This window comes from Peromyscus leucopus, unplaced genomic scaffold, assembly GCF_004664715.2.
Source record: "Peromyscus leucopus breed LL Stock unplaced genomic scaffold, UCI_PerLeu_2.1 scaffold_761, whole genome shotgun sequence".
In the NCBI taxonomy this organism is placed as follows: domain Eukaryota; kingdom Metazoa; phylum Chordata; class Mammalia; order Rodentia; family Cricetidae; genus Peromyscus; species Peromyscus leucopus.
Genome location: NW_023505686.1, coordinates 21,745 through 41,199, shown reverse-complemented (window position 1 = coordinate 41,199; position 19,455 = coordinate 21,745). Strand labels below are relative to the sequence as shown.

Below are 19,455 nucleotides of genomic sequence, written 5' to 3'. Positions count from 1 at the left end.
CTCGGCCACATTTACATACTGGGACCATGTTTAGCTCAGCAACATATAGGAAACTCTAGTTAAATTTCTGTTTTAGAAAGTTGAATTACAGTAAATTATTGTCTTTAATTGTTAAAAAAAAAAAAAGCCTCTTCTATTATCCGATACCTAACCTTTCTGAGGTTCTGATTTTAACTTTCTACTCTCTGTTTATGTTGTGTTAAACATAGTTCTCCAACTTTCTATGATGAAAACTTTCAAAAAAAAAAAAAGAACACAGAAAATTTACAAAGATAAAACAGTGGTCTATATTGGCTATGTGTATTTGTTGGTAGGACTATTTGGAAATCACAGAGGTCATAACAGTCTGCCCTGAGTTCTTTGCTTAAAATGAATGACCTAAGAAGAGCGCATTCTTTACAGCCATAAAGCCATCGATTGTGTCAGGAGCTTTTAGTGAGAGGTGTTACTAACTTTAATGTTTATTTTCATATCCTAAAAGAGTTGCAGAATCTTTAATGAGAAGTTACAAATACTGATCAAGCTCTGTTTTCCATTCCCGTTTACTCTGAGCCAATGCCAAGATAGTTCAGTAGATGTTGCCGTGGCAACATGACAAACAAAAAGAAGTAATTGCTCCTTTTCATTGGTCTTTGAAATGCATTTATGTGTTTGTGTGTGTGGGAGAGTGTATGTGTGCACATACATGTGGAAGCCAGGAAGCAACCTCAAGATTCATCCTCAGGAATCCCATCCATCTTTTTAAAAAATGTTTTAGATTTATTTTATGTGTATGAATATTTTGCCTGCATGTACGTCTGGTGCCTGTGGAGATCAGAAGAGGGCATTGGATCTCCTGGCATAGTTATGAACCATCATGTGGGTTCGGGGAATTGAACCTGGGTCCTCTGCAAAAGCAGCCTGTGCTCTTATTCTCCGAGTCATCTCTCCAGCCCCCATCCACCTTCTTTTGTTTGTATGTATGTATGTATGTATGTATGTATGTATGTATGTATGTATGTTTTTGATTGGGGGAGGGTTGTTTTGTTTTTGAGACATGGTCTCAATATGTAGCCTTTGCTAGCCTGGTACATGCTGTGTAGACCATGCTGGCCTTGAGCTCATAGAAGTCTGCTTGCCTCTGCCTCCCGAGCACTATGACTAAAGGTATGCACCGCCACACTCAGCTTTATCCACCTCTTTTTGAGGAAGGGTCTCTCACTGGCTCTCATAGAGCTCACTAATTAAGCTAGATTGGCTGACCAACAAGCCCCAGGCATCTACTAATGCTTGTCTCCCCAGCCTGGAGTTAGAAGTGTGTGTTACCAGCACTTGGACCTGGATTCTGTGGGGTAAATACAGGTCCTCAGACTTGGATGACAAGCCTTTACTAAATTTTTATTGGTCTTTGATAGAAAATGTAAAAGTTTTTTGTTTTTGTTTTTGTTTTCTTTTCGAGACAGGGTTTCTCTGTGTAGTTTTGGAGCCTGTCCTGGATCTTGCTCTGTAGACCAGGCTGACCTCGAACTCACAGAGATCCCCGCCTGGCGCTGCCTTCCAAGTGCTGGGATTAAAGGCATGCACCACCGCCACCTGGCTGTAAAAGAACTTTTTAATGTTGTCAGTTACATGGATTAAACACATTCGTGATTAATAATGGATTGGTGTCTCATTAAGGAAAGAAACCAAAGCACTTGTCCTTAGTGTCACTTAATCAAGAGTGAGCCCAAGGGAGCTGGAGCGATGAATCCAGGGTTCCTTCAGGGACCCAGGTTTGATTTCCAGCCCCCTCATAGTGGCTCACTTCTGCCTGTAACTCCTGTTCCAGGGTCTGATGTCATCTTCTGACCTCCACAGTCATCAGGCACACATGTGACAACCAGACATACATACAAGGCAAAACATTCATATAATAAGAGTATATAAAACGAGGTGTGTGTATGTGTGTCTGTCCCTAAGAGGGCTTTGCTCTCTTCTGTTGAACAGTACAGAAAGCATCACATGCAGAAGAAATAAAGGATACTTTACAGAAATCTTTTTTTAAAAGAGTTTTACAAGGGATTGAGTCATTGACACCAGCTCACCCAGATGACAGACGGTATTACAAATGTCATTGTGTGTAATCAGACAGTAACCAAATATGTTCAACATTATCCATGAATATGTTCAACATTTATGGTGGATATCTATAAGATTGCTTTCAGCTCTGCATTTGCTGCTCTCAGCAAATGATACACATGCATTACTCCAGGTCAGGTGAGTGAAAGAATTAATAGTTTAAGATTACAGTGATGCATTAACTTAGGTTGTAAAGGTGACTACTGGGAAGCCCAGGGCTAGTAAAGTTGGGTGTCACATTCTTCTCCTAAAGGCAAGTTAAAAAACAAACAGACTGGGTAGGCAGCAAGCTCTCAGTCTAAAGTCTTAAGTGACCTGGAGGTGTATTATTAATCTGGCTCTGAAGTCCAGCAAAAGTTCAAGTCTCTTAGAATGAAAGAGATTTTCTTAATACTGAATTGCTAGTCAATGTACTATTTTTTGTGCTTACCAGTGAATCAGTCAAGAAACCAATGAATAGCATTCATTGTTACAGTGGAAAGAATGTCATCACAATTTACTCCCTCATATTTCCACAAGAAAGGTTGATAGTGTCATTATAGAACTGGATTTGCTGAAAAACATCCTGCACAACTCTTCTTTACACAGTGAAGACCATGAGATGTGAAACGCTCATTTTCTGAAATCTTTAATGAATATTTTCTAAGCTTTTTGAAAGGCAAAGACTTTGTCATCTCCAGGCACAGAGTGTCTTAAGATGAACTGGTAATGGGACGGTGGCAGCGTCAAGCTGGAGGCCTGGCAGTTTTCTGTCCCGGTTATGGCTTTGGGGTATTCCAAAGGCTTCTGGGGTTCTCAAGCACACTGCCAAGGTGGGGAGTGTTTCACAGCAGAGTGTGGCCACCTCAGGATCGCCATTTTTTCTCTTCAGTCTGGTGCTGTTGGATTAATTTGCCCCCAAAATTTGTTTAGTTACAAGTGTGTTTATTAGTGTGCTTAATCATCAGACTGGCGTTCTCTGGCACTTTTCTGTGAAGGATTTGTTCCTTGAGGAACGACCCTGCTCTGCACATTAGTGTCTTTCTCACAGCTGTAGTCTTGGTATTAACAACTTTTTACTAACATAATTACATAGTGAGGTAAATTGAATGTGTGTGTGTGTGTGTGTGTGTGTGTGTGTGTGTGTGTGTGTGTGTAATCGCCTTTACAATCAGAAAGAAGAGTAGAATTTCTGTTAACATTAGAGCCATACACTGGTTGGTTGGTTAGTTGGTTTTTCTTTTTTTTTTTTTTTTTTTTTTGGGGGGGTGGGGAGTTCAAGACAGGGTTTCTCTGTGTAGCTTTGTGACTTTCCTGGAACTCAACTCTGTAGCCCAGGCTGACCTCGAACTCACAGAGATCCGCCTGGCTCTGCCTCCCAAGTGCTGGGATTAAAGGCATGCGCCACCACTGCCCAGCTTGGTTGGTTTTTTAAGACAGGGTTTCTCCGTGTTGCTCTAGCTATCCTGGAATTCAGTCTGCAGGCCAGGCTGGCCTTGAACTCAGAGATCCTCCTGCTTCTGCCTCCAGAGTGCTGAGAATAAAGGCATGTGTCGCCACACTTTATTGAGAAGGAGAAATCTCCATTTGATGGAATGACTCAGATAGTGAAGGGTCACCACACCTGACAGCCTGAGCTAGGACCCACACAGTGGCAGAAGAGAGTGAACTCCTGTCCGCTGATTCTGACGGTCTATATACACATACACATGTAAATCAATAACTATGAATAACTAAACTGAGGATTAATAACACACACCTGTGTAGCATGAATCTTAAAAGTTCTTATTAATAAAAATCAAACCCGAGGCCAGTTATTGGGTCAGTGCTGGTAGATCAGAGAGACAGAACAAACCCCAGCTTCCTCACCTTGCCAGATCCTCAGCTGGTCTTGTTTTTTCAGACTGGAGGCCTCTGAGTCCTCTTCTAGAATGGGTCTCAGCTGAACTGTGCTGCTAGAAGCCTGAAAGCTTAACCAGCCAAATGCTTAACCAAGCCAAATGAGTCTAGTTTCTGGTCCTCACGCCGTATGTACCTTTCTGCTTTCTACCATCACTCCCTGGGATTAAAGGCTTGCTTTCTGGGATTAATGGCATGATGAGTGACCATGCCTGTCTGTATCCTTGAACACATGGATTTCTGCCTCTGGAATGCTAGCATTAAAGGCGTGTGCTACCACTGCCTATCCTTTATGTTTAATATTGTGGCTATTCTGTCTCTGACCCCAGATAAGTTTATTAGCATGTACAATATTTGGAGGAATACAATACACACACCTGTAATCCAGCACTTGGATGCTGAAACCAAAGAATAATGAGTTCAAGGTCAGCCTAAATGACATCAAGACTTTGTCTTACAAAAACAAGATCTGGGAGTGTGTTAGCCCAGCACATACAAGGCTCCATGCCCCCCTTAGCTCTGCAGGAAACGAACAGGAAGTCAGAAATAGAGTGCTTGCCCCACTTACACAAGGCCCTTGGTCTACAACACAGAGGAAGGGAAAAATCTATAAGAAACTTCTAATTCCATCTTTTCTGATTATCACTAAATTTTGTATCAGAAACCAAGCCGGGCGGTGGTGGCGCACGCCTTTAATCCCAGCACTCGGGAGGCAGAGCCAGGCGGATCACTGTGAGTTCGAGGCCAGCTGGGCTACCAAGTGAGCTCCAGGAAAGGCGCAAAACTACGCAGAGAAACCCTGTCTCGAAAAACAAAAAACAAAAAACAAAAAAACAAAACAAAACAAAAAAAAATTTGTATCAGAAACCAGCTTGGACTATTCGTATGCTAAGGATTATAGTGCCGTTGAACTGGATGCAACAGTACAGTGTTCACATGTGGAATATATAGATCCTAATCTTGAACAACTTTCTATGGCCTGGTAAAATTAGAAGCAAAGTTTTCAAATTGTATAAACCAAGTTCAGTGCACATCTTAATCCCAGTATTTGAGAGGCTGAGGCCAGCCTGGTCTACATAGAGTTCCAGACCAGTTAAGGATACACAGTGAGACCATATATTTTTAAAAGATAAACCAAAGTATAAGAGTTATGGAAATAATTTCCATAAGTACTTGCACTAGCATAACTGAGAAATTTTGTGTGACTTGATACTGCCATCTGCTGGATCTAACCTGGATTTCTAATGCCTTGCTCGCTGTATTCCATGGAACAAGTGGAGTGGGATCCATTTATTTTCTTGAGAATCTTTAAATATTCTTTGTTGTGAGCCGGGCGGTGGTGGCGCACGCCTTTAATCCCAGCACTCGGGAGGCAGAGCCAGGCGGATCTCTGTGAGTTCGAGGCCAGCCTGGGCTACCAAGTGAGCTCCAGGAAAGGCGCAAAGCTACACAGAGAAACCCTGTCTCGAAAAACAAAAAAAACAAAAAAACAAAAAAATATTCTTTGTTGTGAATACAAGGTTGGACTTTCATGTGGTCCATACATTGTTTCTTAGCAGTATGCTTTATGAACAAATATGCTAGTCTTTCCCCCTTATTAATTATATACTATTTTGGTATTTGAGTTTCTCATCTAACCCTTTTTTCTTTATCATTTTTTTCCCCTAGTTTAATGGATCGAGAAGTGGCATTGCTTGCTGAAATGGACAAAGTGAAAGCTGAAGCAAGTAAGACAATTGATATTTAAAGCTATTACTGAGCCAGGGGCATGGTGGCACATGCCCTTAATGCTAGCACTTGGAAAGCAGAGATGGGCCAATCTCGGTGTTTAAGGACAGCCTGGTTTACATAGTGACTTGAAAAAACTATTATCAATACAAACAATAGGTTGCTGCCTCTCTGTCAGAGTTTAGAATGAACATTTATAGTTAGAGTTTATGTATTAAGTGCTAAAAAAAAATGAGTTTATGAATTTAATTAGTCATTTTTTAGCAGTTGTATTGTGCTGACATATTACTTCTTGGTAAGAATCTTTTACCTTTTTTCCCCAGATTTTTAGCATTCTCAATGTAGAATTTTTTTTTTAAAGATTTATTTCTTTATTATATATATACAGTGTTCTGTCTTGCAGGCCAGAAGAGGGCACCAGATCTCATTGTAGATGGTTGTGAGCCACCATGTGTTGCTGGGAATTGAACTCAGGACCTCTGGAAGAGCAGCCAGTGCTCTTAACCTCTGAGCCATCTCTCCAGCCCCTCAATGTAGAATTTAATCTACAAATACTGTGTCATGGCGTTGCTGCCATAGCATCGACCTTAGGAAAATAAAGCGCCTGCAGGTGCCTGGGCTTCCTTTTGTTTCCCTTTTCTTTCTAGTGAGTAGATGGTTCTCTGGTTTTGTTTTGTTGTTTTGTTTTTGATAAAGCTAAAACATTAGGATATTCAGAGGATACGTCACCACACCTCCTACAGTTGAGTGTGTTCTTGTCATATGCTGTCAGGGAATTTCTTTCTTTTTTCCATTTAGGATAATTCTCATTCAGTGTCTGTAATCAGCGAGTAGGGGAGGGGCATTCAAGATGCCATGAATACTTATTAAAATAGACTCTGGAGAATGAAGTCTAACTTGGGTCATTTGTGTGGTTGTGGTTTTGAGTGCAGGTGTACAGCACAGTGTGGAGGTCATGAGAAAGCTTTAAGGAATTGGTTCTTTCTTCCGCCATGGGATTCAGGGATCGGCCTCAGGTTGTCGGGTTTGCATGGCCGGTGCTTCACCCTCTGAGCCATTCCACTGGGCCGCGGTGGGTTGATCTTTATGCGTTGAACACCACACTTACTTAGGGAGGTTTTTTTCTTTTTTTTAAGATTTATTTATTATGTACAGGAAAGAGGGTGCCAGATCTCATTACAGATGGCTGTGAGCCACCGTGTGGTTGCTGGGAATTGAACTCAGGACCTCTGGAAGAGCAGTTGGTGCTCTTAACCTCTGAGCCATCTCTCCAGCCCAGAAGGTTGTTTCTTTTAACCTAACCTCAAACTAGTAAGAATAGGGATACTACAGTAGGTTATTTGTGCCTGTGACCACAGCCATAGGAAGAAAGAGACACCTTGAAAACACTGAGCAGAGGTTAGTCGGGTCCCTGTTAAGGGACATGTTGAGAATGGAGCAGGGCTTCTGTCTCCTGTTTCTCAGAAATGAGATTGCATGTGCATGAGACAGTGCATCTTGCGGTCTCTGAATTTCACAGCTACAGCCTGCCTGTTCTTGTCCTTTGAATCTTTCACAAGATCAAGGTTCAGATAAACTAAACTAGCGAGAGACACAGTCCTTACTTTTGAGGAGAGGGTCCTTTTTAAAAATAGATCTTTCAGGAGCTGGAGCAATGGGTCAGCAGTTGAGAACACTGGCTGCTCTTGTGGGAGACCTGTGCTCTCTTCCCTGGCCCCACCTGTAAACTCCAGTTCCAGGTGATCTGATGCCCTCTTCTGCCCACCATGGGCACCAGGCATGCACAGGGTGAACAGACAGACCTTCTCAAGCAAAACATTCTATTCTTTCTTTTTTTAAGATTTATTTATTTATTTTATGTATATAAATGCTCTATCTGCATATATACCTTTATTCTGGAAGAGGGCATCAGATCCCACTATAGGTGGTTGTGAGCCACTGTGTGGTTACTGGGAATTGTTCAGGACCTCTGGAAGAACAGCAGTGCTCTTAACCACTGAGCCATCTCACTAGTCCTAGGCAAAACATTCATACATAAATATATATACCTACAAACAAGTGTGTGTGTGTGTGTGTGTGTGTGTGTGTGTGTGTGTGTGTGTGTGTCTTTTAGGGAGTTAGGAAGATGGCTTAGTCTGTAAGGTTCTTGTTGTTCTAGCACGAACATGCGTTAGAAGCACCAGTAGCCTCATTAAAAGCTGGGCATGATGGCACACATCTGTAACCCCAGCTCTGGAGAAGAGGAAACAGATGCCTGGAACTTATTGGCCAGGCAATGTAGCCAGTTGGTGCGGCCTGGATCCCAATGAGAGACCCTGTGTCAAACAGTGAGTTGGAAGGTGGCTGGAGAGGTGAGCTGTGGGGTAAGGAAGTGCTTGCTGCACAAGCAGGAGGCACTGAGTTCAGACCCCGGTACCCACCTGAAAGCTGAGTGTGGGGCTGGGTCTGGAGCCCAGGACTGGGCACAGAGTCAAGTAGAAGGGCGCACTGTCCCAGCCAGTCTAGCTAAAACATGAGCTCCATAAAATAAATGTATATATTTATGCTCCATCACATGGGTGCCTTGTGCCCAGGGAGCCAGAAGAGCCTCAATCTCTGGAACTGGAATTACAGAGTAAGCCATGATATGGTGCTGGGACTAAAACCTGGGTCTTCTGCAACCAGCCAGTGTTCTTAACTGCTGAGCCATTTTTTCAGCCCTTAATTTGGTTTTCCAAGTCATATGATGTGTATGGAAGTGTTTATGAGGACTGGAGAGAGAGAGCTCAATGGTTAAGAGCACTGGTTGCTCTTCCAGAGACCCGGGTTCAATTCCTAGCACTGACATGCACCTTGTCTCCCAGTAACTTCAGTTCCAGGTTCCCAGGCCCCCTTCTGACCTCTTGAGGCACTGCATGCACATGGTACACAGGCATGTATGCAGGCTAAACACTCCATGTATAAAACTAAATTTAAAAAATTGAAATCCTTACTAAATGTATTTTCTCCATCTTGAAATCTATAATTTTGCATTAAAAATCCCAGAATGCTGGAGGTTGAGAACTGAGTTGATGTGAATGGCAAGTGAGCGTTCATCTTGGGAGCCAGACCAACAGATCTTTTGTAGCTGTGAGAAGGCCAGTGTTGGGCTGGAGAGCTGGCTTGGCGCTTCAGAGCGCTTGATCTTGACAAAGACCAGAGCTCATTCCCAGCACCCACAGGACGGCTCACAGCTGACTGGAGCTCCAGTTCCAGGGCAATATGAGCTCCATCTTCTGGTCTCCGGAGGCACTAGGCACACGTTTTCCACAGCATACATGTGGGCAAACCCTCATATGCGTACAAACAAACCCAGACAGAAAGAAGGAGTGAGAGGAAGTGTTGGCTTGGGAGACGCTCAGTCACCGGCTCAGTTATCAAGGGGAGAGGGCTCAGTCACCAGCGGAGACGGCTCAGTCACCAGCGGGAGACGCTCAGTCACCAGCGGGAGACGGCTCAGTCACCATCAGCAAGCACAGGGACTTGAGTTCGGGCTCCAGAACCACATTACAAACTGCTGTAGTGGCACATGCTATGACACCCTGTCACCCACTGGCAGCCCATGTCACCTACCCATTGACTTCTAGGCCAATGAGGGACCTTGAGGAAAAAAGTGGTTGGCCTCTCAGTGGTGACACACACCTGTAATCCCAGCACTGGGGAGGCAGAGGCAGGCAGATCTGAGTTCAAGGCCAGCCTGGGCTACAGAATGAGTTCCAGGATAGCCAGGGCTACACAGAAAAATCCTATCTGGAAAAGAACCAAAAAAGGAAAAAGAAGAGAAAAGAAGTGGTTGGTGTCTGGAACGACACCCAAGGTTCTCATCTGGCCTCCCTGTGCACGGGCATTGTGCCTGGCTTTCTTAAGGTCTCGGGATTTAACCAGATCTTCATGTTTACCAGGCAAGCGCTTCATTGGCTGAGCTCTTGTGTGTGGTGTCGGTTAGGTGTGGAGTGACTGCATATGGTGGTGACCTAAGTAAATGTGTTACTCTTCTCCTGAGAAGTAAGAAGTCCAGAGAGAGTCAACCACCGTTAGCAGGGCCTCTCTAACATGACATTGGGGACCTGCTCCTCTGTCCTCTAACTTCGCCATCCTTACAGTGTGTTCTGCTCCGAAGATAACACATAAGGATTCAGGAAGGGAGGAGTAAACATTACAGGATTCTTTCCACTGCTTTAAACTAGAGCCTCCCGGTATGCCCCACCCTGGGGTCTCTGCTCGTACCTGTGGCTGAACACTGAACTATTGAATACATTGGTTTTTACCTAAGAACATTGGTATTCAACATTTTTATTTTGGTTTGGTTTAATTTGGTTTGACTTCTTAAGACAGGGTCTTGCTGTGTAGCGAGGCCAGCCTGGAACTCAGTAGTGGCCCAGGTTAGCCTTGAAATCACAATCCTTCCGCGGTTGCCCAAATGTTCAGATTGCAGGCATGAGTCAGCATACCGGCTTAACATTGCCCTTTTGAGAGGAAGACAAGGAGAAGGTGCATGTATGTTCACTTGACTAACAGACTTTGCCACAGTTCTCTGCTTCAGCTGCCAGTGACCCTCTTTATTTCAAAATAAACACATCTTTGGGGCTGGAGAGATGGCTCAGCAGTTAAGAGCACTGGCTGCTCTTGCAAAGGACATGGCTCTAATTCCCAGCACCCACATGTGGCTCACAACTGTCTGTTAATTCCAGTTCCAAGGAATGCAGTGACTCTTGGGGCCTCTGAGAGCATGAGCGTAGTGCACAGACATACGTGTTTATGTTTGTAAAGTAAAAAGCTAAAAAGTATTTATTAAGTAAGTGGAATAAATATATCCCCAGTTTTCTCTCCATGGCAAAGCCTCCGAAACCTAATGGTTAGTCCCTTTGTCTGAAAGGCCACATCCTCTGAATACCTAAAGCTCTCATCAGGCCCTGATACAGTGTGTCGTGGATTGGGTCCATAAACTAAAACAAGAGAAAATGTCCCTTCCCTTCCTCTGTGTTACATTGATAGAGGAGGAGAGGAGGAGGAGGAAGAAGAAGAAGATAATTACAGTAAAAATTCTCACTTAGAAAAACAATAATCAGGGCTGGAGAGATGGCCTCAGTGGTTAAGAGCACTGTCTGCTCTCTTCCAGAGGACCCAGGTTCAATTCCCAGCACCCACATGGCAGCTCACAACTGTCTGTAACTCCAGTTCCAGGGAATTCAACTTGCTCACACAGACATGAAGGAAAACACCAGTACACATAAAATAAAAATACATTAAAAAAAAAAAAGATCAAAACCTTGCAGGACAGAGCTGGGCATAATGGCTTATGGGTAGAGTTCCAAGGCTTATGTGCTTGGAAGGCTGAGGCAAAGGATTACCATGCCATTTTGGTCTCTACATAGTGAGTTCCAGACAAGCCTGGGCTACAGAGTGAAATGCTGTCACAGAACAGCCTTGCTAGAGAGGAGTAGCAGTCCCTGGCCTGGTGGTGATTGTTTCTTGAGTCATTCATCTGACAGCCCCAGCTCTGCCTCCTAAGGGTTTCTCTGCCCACTGTCCATGGGAGGAGGAGCCTTTTTTTTTTTTTTTTGGTCTGTTTTTTACCATAGCCATAGGAACAGGTGCTTTAAAGCGTAAGGACTATCGTTAGTAGATGTGCTGAATAATTGGGGTGTATCTGTAGAGTAGATGACCGAGTGAGACCTGAACAGCAGACTGGCAGTGCTGAGATAAAGAGAAGATGGTGTGTTCTGTAGACTCCACTTATGTAGAGAGGTCTGTGCTGTGCATGCGTGGGCAGAATTGGAGTACGCATAGGAAGCTGTCAGTGCTCTCTGCTGTACCTGTTTGCTGGAGAAAATGAAGTTTGTGTCACATGTTATGTATATGTTTCTGTCTTAATTTATATGCTTTTCAGAAAAAAAAATTGGGGTAGGAAGAGGAGAGAGAAATGGCAGGTGGTTTTAGAAATCTTTGTTATTCGTAAATGTTTGTCTTAACTGCCGTCAGGGACCCTGAGGTGGAAACTAGCTCTTTGGTGTTTCTGTTTTCTGGACGAGTGTGCAGGTAGGCCCTTGGCTGTCTCGGGGCACACTCCAGGCGGACGCTTTCCTTCTGTATCTCTTTAACTCAGCATACATAAGCATCTTGCTCCTTGTTCCTCCGCAGTGGAGATCCTGCTCGGCCGGCAGAAGAAAGCGGAGGTTCTGAAGAAGATGACAGATGTGGCCGTCCGCATGTCAGAGGAGCAGTTGGTGGAACTCAGGGCTGACATCAAGGTGAGACTCCCTTCTCCTCCTTTCTGCCTTTCGCAGACTCTCAGGAGCAGCAGCTCTCCAGAAGTCACGGCTGCACCGCAGCCGCTAAACCACGAGCTCCCTTCCCAGCGTGGCCCTTTCCAGACTTGGTTTTCTTTAATGGTTCTGTCCTCTCTCAGCTGTCTAGGTAGGGAGTCTTAGGAAACGTCTCCATTCCTCAGAGTACATCTGTCAGGGGACCCTGACGTCCTTGGACCTACTGCTGGATCTCAGATTGACTTGTTTTTCAGGTCCATCTTCTGCAAAGCCCGAGCGGCCGCCCTCTGTTGCTTAGCCTTCAGAAGTAGGCTTACTTGAGTCTCTGTGCTCTCCTCGGTCCTGTTCTCGCCACCCCAGGTCTGATTCCCATACTTGAGCAGCCTGCTTCACATCGTATCAACAAAACTTTTAGGATGCAATACTAGAATCCTTAACACTGATTGCTTCCCAGAGGACCCAGGTTCAGTTCCCAGCACTCATGTGGTGCTTCAGAACTGTCTGTAACTCCAGTTCCAGGGGCTCCAGTGTTTTCTTCTGCCTCCCTGGGGCAACAGGCACACATGCAGTACACATGGATATAGGCAAGCAAAATTGATTGCACATAAAGTAAAAATAAATAATTTTAAAAATGTATTTCAGCCAGGCGTGGTGGCGCATGCCTTTAATCCCAGCACTTGAGAGGCAGAGGCAGGCGATCTCTGTGAGTTCGAGGCCAGCCTGGCTACAGGAGTGAGTTCCAGGAAAGGCTCCAAAGCTACACAGAGAAACCCTGTCTCGAAAAAACCAAAAAAAAACAAAACAAAAAAAAACACCAAACTAAAAAAAAAAAAGTGTATTTCTAAGACTAAGCGTGTGACCTAAGAGAAGCTGGATTATTTGGAGGTACCCATAGACAGTGTATTCTTTTTTTTTTTTTTTTTTTTAAATTTTATTTATTATGTACACAGTGTTCTTTCTGCATGTATGGCTGCAGGCCAGAAGAGGCACCAGATCTCATTACAGATGGTTGTGAGCCACCATGTGGTTGCTGGGAATTGAACTCAGGACCTTTGGAAGAACAGCCAGTGCTCTTAACCGCTGAGCCATCTCTCCAGCCCTAGACAGTGTATTCTAAATCATTGTTTGTAAACAGAAAGCTTTTTGAGCAAGGAGTGGGAGATGACCTTTTCCGTTCCTAAGCTTTCACCTCTGCTCTTATGAACACGTGAACTTCATTGACAATTGAGAGGAATGCTTCCCGTGAGGCTCACAAGGGCCCGAAGAAAGCCCAGACACAGGTGTGAGGTAACCCTGAGCCTTCCAGGCATCGGGCATCAGCACCGTTTTTACAGTGCTCATACAAACCTTGTCCCTCACTTCCCCTGAGAAACGATTGGATAAAAGAGCCAAAGAAGGAGGTTTAAAGTCACTATTTCCTGTTAACTAACAGCACATTACAGAATTTTATAGAACGTTTCCCTCATGATGCCAGTCAGTCTCATTCAGCTGTCTGGGAGAAACCAGAAATCCCTTTGTAATTAGATGGGAATTCTGGCGCCCATAGGCTTCATCTGTTCTTCTTCCTACGAGGCTGAAAAGTTTCTAGAAATATGTCTGCAGGCTGACTAAGGACCTGCTTCTCTCCACCATGTAACGTACTGAGGTGGATGCTGTGCAGTTTGAATGTCTCAGTTCCAGATCATTGTACGTCTGTCATTGCTGTTACGGCTCTGGCTCAACAAACCTAGAGTTTGTTTCGGAATTAATACCAGACAGCTCCCTCCGTATCGGAAAGCGCCATTACAGGAGGCCTGCACGCCTTCCTGACTGCAGTGTACTCACAATTTTTAGATGTCAAGTCTCAGGGTAATTCTTCTCTCTTCTTTCCCTGTTGGTATTTCTGGATGCATTCCAAGAATTCTGATGCATTTGAAGTGGGAGTAGACTTACCCCAGTTAGGAGGTCTGAGGAGGAGTTCAGTTGCACATTTGTCTCTGAGCTCTTAACTTTCCTTTCTCATCTACTTATCTGGTGTGTGGGGGTGGGGGTGGGGAGTGATCCCAGCCACCTAGACATGGTTGACTTAATAGATCCTAGAAGTGCTTCATTCTGGACATGTTTCTCATCCCATAGTTTGCATAGTGTATGTAGTCAGCTTTTGACCCAAGGGGCTGGTTACTTCTCACCTCAGTCTGCCTTTAAAAGGATTAAATCACTTGCAGCATAAACGTCTCGTTTCCAGAGTTGCCTTTCCACATGAGTGGTTTTCCATCTCAAGAAAATGCTCCTATTTCAGAGACTCTGAAATCCTGTTTGATCAGGAGACCAAGCGTCTGTTCTCAGTGGATCCTGCCAGAGGACAACAAACTGTCTACTAAACGGGATCAGTGACGGAGCTCATGGTCATTCTGGCCGCCTCTGCTTCAGTGCAGAATGGAATTGTGGAGACTAGCCCAGGGGGAAGATGATCGTTTGCTATAAATTCTTTTTTTTCTCCTTCCTTACCATTCCTTGGGGTTATACCATTGGGTGTTGGCCATTTATAACATTTCATAAAACTATCAGGCTTATCTTAGGACTCTTAAAAATGAATGTATTTGTCTGATTACCCAGCACTGGTAATAGAGTGGTCCTTTAGCAAACTTTGAAGCAGTAGAAATGAGACAATTAAAGATAATACTCTTCACTTGTGTGTGGTTTGGTTCTGAGTACAATGTCTCTTAACTGGAAGCTTTTCTGTCTTTCCTCCAGCACTTTGTTAGTGAGCGGAAATATGATGAAGATCTTGGAAGGGTAGCCCGGTTCACCTGTGATGTGGAGACTCTGAAACAGAGTATCGATTCATTTGGACAAGGTGAGAGGGTGAGAGATCCCGGACACTAGAATGCCAAGGAGACTGTCTCTGGTGGTGGGCAGGCGTGCTGACTGCCTCCTCTGTGAGCTGGAAGTGCCTCTTGACTTGTGTGAAAAGTCACTGGGACACTTAGGAGTCTGGGGCTGCAAGGATTGGAACTCTAAAGACTAGTATTGACAGTCCTGAAGTAACCCTTGTTGGGGTTTTTTGGAGCCCAGACTGGCTACAGCCTTGTTGAGTCTCCAAGGCTGGCCTTAAACTTCCAATCTCTTGCCTCCAACTTTCAGGTGCTGGGAATATAGACCTGTTCTCCAACACCCCGCAGAGTACTTTTGTCCTTATTTTCTACTGGGTTGAGAGGTGTGTGGTAGTGTGAAGAGCAGGTCTCAGAGTCAGACGGAGATGACTCTTGCTTCAGCATTGATATTCTGGACATCATTTTACTCTTCTTCAAACCAGACCATAATTCCTGCCTGGCTGGGCACATAATAGGCCTTAAGTAATAGCATTAAAAGTGGGAAAGAGCTGGGCTGGAAAGATAGCTCGGGGGTTGAAAGGACTGCTCCAGAGGACCAGAGTTCAGTTCCCACAACCCACATGGATGCCTCATGGCCACTCCTAACTCTAGCCCCAGGGTCCCTCCTCTGGCCTCTGTGGGCACTTGTACAAACAGAGACACATAATACACAAACATAAATAAAAATAAATCTCTCTGGGCTGGAGAGATGACTCGGTGGTTAAGATCACTTATTGCTCTTACAAAGGACCTGAGTTCGGTTCCTGGTACCTACAGGTAGTACACAACCATCCTTAACTCCTGTCCCAAGGATTCAGTGTTTTCTTTTGACCTTCATGGGCACCAGGCATGTATATGGTTCACATACATACATTCAAGCTAAACACACAACCAAAATAAAAATGTTTTTTAAGTGGGAGGGATACAGTGCCTCAAAGAGAGTATGGAGGCATACATTAATAACAGATCAAGCTCTGAACTTACTCCCCTCTTCTTCCTCTCAGCATGAAATCAGTGTTGAGACTTGGGGTGGGGAGTGGGGAGCACTTGCCTAGCCTGGGTTTGCTCCCCAGCGCTACAGAACAAAACAAAAAAGAGAGCAATGACTGTTAACCTGTCCTAGCCCAAGAAGAAATCAGGGAGTGCTTCAAACTATGATATCTGAGGACATTTGAACTGAATAATAATATTTTCAGTTATATTGGAATATTGAATTTGGGGTTATTTTGCAGAAAGAAATTTGTTGAGATAAGTGTTTGTTGTAAAGACGGGTTCTGTCTATAATTAACTGACCTTGATTATCTTTCCCTTACATCATTCATTTAAAAAAAAAAAAAGGCTTCAGCAGAGATTTGCTTGTTTACATCTCTCTCTCTCTTTCTTTGTAAAATCTGTCCTGCAGGACAGGGCCTGGCCTGTGGTCCCCAGGTTCACTCTGCTGGCACTGCAGCCAGGAGTTGAGAGGATGCTGAGAAGCATCAGTGGAGGGTGGGTGTGCTTTATCTGAGACTGTCCTCTTGTCTCAAAATTCTGCTCGAGCCTTGGGTTTGGGAGGAGGAGGAGACTTCCTTCTTTCCTTCTTGGTAGCCATTTATAGGTTTTCCTTATGGCCGTTACATGGACTGTGTTTGTTTGTTTTTATTTTTTCCTTTTCGAGACAGGGTTTCTCTGTGTAGCCCTGGCTGTCCTGGAACTCACTCTATAGACCAGGCTGGCCTTGAACTCACAGAGATCCGCCTGCCTCTGCCTCCCGAGTGCTGGAATTAAAGGCATGTACCGCCGCCACCACCACCCGGCCAGGTGGACCATTTTAAAACATTTGTTATTAGTGGGAAGGTGTGGCTTGCCACAACGCAAGTGTGAAAGTCAGGAGAACTTTGTGAAGTAGATTCTCTCTCTTCTCAACATGGGTTCTGGGCTTCAAACTGCTGGTCAGGCTTCAAACTGCAGCAAGTACTTTTACCCAGTGAGTCGATATGCCAGCTTCTCTTCCTGAAACTGCTCACTGTAAATGCATCATGTGACCACAACATAGTCCTCATGTGTCTGTTTCAGTGTCCCATCCAAAGAACAGCTATTCAAGCAGATCTCGATGCAGCTCAGTGGTGTCCATGTCCTTGAGTGGCCCGGGTGATGGTCCTGCTGCTTCCTCTTCGCCGTGTGCCTCTGTCCCCAGCCTTCCAGGTGCTAACAAGAGAAACTGTGCCCCAGGGGAGACTTCAGCAGCCGTGACAAACCCAGTGACAGGCCCTGCCAGGCTCATCGGGAGGTAATGTCTTTCACACCGACCATGTCAGGGGACACCCGGTTGTTGTGTTTAAGTGCTGATAGCTCATTGCACTGCCTTCCTCTCTAGTCCCGTTCCATCTCGGCTCCATTAGTTCCCAAGAAAGCGTTTGAGATGGTATCCAAACCACCAGCCAGTTGAGACGGCCTGTTGCCTCAGAGAGCTGCCTTTGATTTGTGACAGTTTGTTGTGGGTCGTACTGTCTGGTAATTGGCCACACTGGGAGTTGTACGCCCATCTCCAGGTGGACAAGCAGTTCAAGTGTCAAGTTCCCCACCATGCATCTGAAAGCTGCAAGACTCAAGAAACCCAGTGTGAGCATGTCGGGGAAGAAGTGAGCCTGGTGGGGTGAGCAGACTCTAGAAAGCGGTTAGAGTGATCCAGAGTCTGGTTCCCTTGGTTTGAAAGCCAAACACGAGCAGTCTGTCAACAGTTCTGCACAACGGATAGAACACTGGAGTTGGAACGTTAAAAAAAGCCAATCCTCTGAGCTTCCTGGACTGTAGTGTGAAAGGTGTGCTAACTGTCACAGCCGCGTGGTGTGATCTGCAGCTTGTAATACACAGCGAAGCAGACAGCCATCTGCTCACACCTGTTAGGCCAGGTGTGTCTCAGGGCTTCCTCTGGCAATGGAATTAATCCAAAACCAGACTCTTCAGACAGGGGCAAAAAAGCAGCCACCTTCCTCACCAAAATATCGTAAGAATGCGCTCTAGGTAACGTACGAAACGTCTTGAGCCAGCCCCCACAGTCAAATCCTCCGTGCTCCGACTAGGAGGGTCCATTAAGCAGCACTTACGGCATTCAGCTGTTTTCCTAATCCATGGTCCCAAGATCCATATTCCTTCAAACCAAAGCATGGTCAGGTCCATCACAGAAATACGCCGTCCCTGTACCGACTTCTGTCTTAGTTGGGGTTTCTGTTGCTGTGAAGAGACACCATGACCATAGCAACTTTTTTTTTTTTTTTTTTTTAAATTTTATCTATATTTTATGTATGAGCGCTTTGCTTGCTGGCAGGGGGCATCAGATCCTATTATATATGGTTGTGAGCCACATGGCAACTCGTATAATGGAAAAACATTTAATTGGAGTGGCTCACTTACAATTTCAGAGGTTTCATCCATTGTCATGGTAGAATGGCGGCCTGCAGGCAGACATGGCACTGGAGAAGGAGCTGAGAGTCCTATATCGCCACAAAGGCAACAGGAAGTAGTTTGAGGCACTGGGCGTGGCTTGAGCACATATGAGACCTCAAAGCCCGCCTCCACAGTGACACACTTCCTCCAGCAAAGCCACACCTCCTAATAGTGCCCCTCCCTATGAGGTTATGGGGACAGTTACATTCAAACCACCTCACACGTGCTCATGTCATTATAGGTGGCTTGGGATCTGTGTGATCAAACACTTGTCTGACTCAGAGCCTGTGACTCTTCTGTGTTCGCTTCCTTTCCTGTACGCGTTTAAAGAGGCAGGCCTCCCTCCTCGGCAGGGAAGGTGTAGGCAGGGAGATCAGTGGAAGGTGGACTCATTATGATAGAGTGGATTGGCCGGTGGAATTGAAACTGGAACAGATCAGACATGATGACAACAGGACACTGTGAACATTGTACTTTTTTATCTGTAGGTATTTCCAGGCAACAGGCGAGGAGGACAAGGCTACAAGCCACAAAACCAAAAGACCACTGACCCCACAAACCAAGGGCGGCATGACAGTGTGGTCGTTACAGAAACAGCTCGTGGTATTCATCGGGGTCCCGGTATCAGAGCACTCCACCTCAGGCCCCAGGAAACTCGGAATGGAGCCCCGCTTACTCTGCAGGGACCAATGGGATTGGAGCCAGCGCCGTGCCTAGTCCACCCAAGCCTTCGTTCAAAAAGGGGCTCCCCCAGCGCAAACCGAGGACCTCTCAGGCCGAAGCCGTGAACTCTTGAGGGAAATTCCAGTTGGCCTCTCTCTTCTGTCCCATTCAGTTCAACCTAGTAACTGGACTTTAGGAGATGTACACTTAGACATAATAACAAAAAGAAATGTATGCGTATCACTTCGGGCCATCCTAACTAGGTGTGGCTTCTTCTCTCACTGTTTTTTGAGGGAAAGCTGTTTTTCCTTGGTCTTTCCTGGTGATGTGGACTGACTCGTTAGGCCATTTCACCAGGACCCAGGAGAACTGCTGTCGGTTTCCCAGGGGTAAGCGGTCTTTCTCCAGTACGCCTGTCTTCCAGCTGCCTGAAGAGCCTTACTCCGCACGCCCACCCCAGAGGCTGTCTTAGGAGGATGTCAGCACTAGTCTGTCACCTCTCCATGCGAAGCAGATGCCACAGGTGC

At 45.2% G+C, this 19,455-nt stretch overlaps 1 protein-coding gene and 1 long non-coding RNA gene across 2 annotated transcripts; one reads left to right on the top strand and one right to left on the bottom strand.

Annotated features, from left to right (window-relative positions):
- Positions 1-2,545: 2,545 nt before the first annotated feature.
- LOC119087268 lies at positions 2,546-3,987 on the bottom strand. The gene is made up of 2 exons (XR_005090693.1): positions 3,946-3,987; positions 2,546-2,975 (listed from the first exon to the last, which is right to left on the bottom strand). It is a non-coding gene; the product is annotated as an uncharacterized LOC119087268 (long non-coding RNA).
- A 1,632-nt stretch (positions 3,988-5,619) lies between these two features.
- LOC119087266 (spermatogenesis-associated serine-rich protein 2-like) lies at positions 5,620-19,163 on the top strand. Its single transcript, XM_037201994.1, has 5 exons — positions 5,620-5,702; positions 11,863-11,972; positions 14,721-14,823; positions 16,895-17,108; positions 18,754-19,163. The coding sequence occupies exons 1-5, from the start codon at positions 5,648-5,650 to the stop codon at positions 18,980-18,982; spliced, it is 711 nt and encodes a 236-aa protein (XP_037057889.1). The 5' UTR covers positions 5,620-5,647; the 3' UTR covers positions 18,983-19,163.
- The last annotated feature ends 292 nt before the right edge of the window (positions 19,164-19,455 follow it).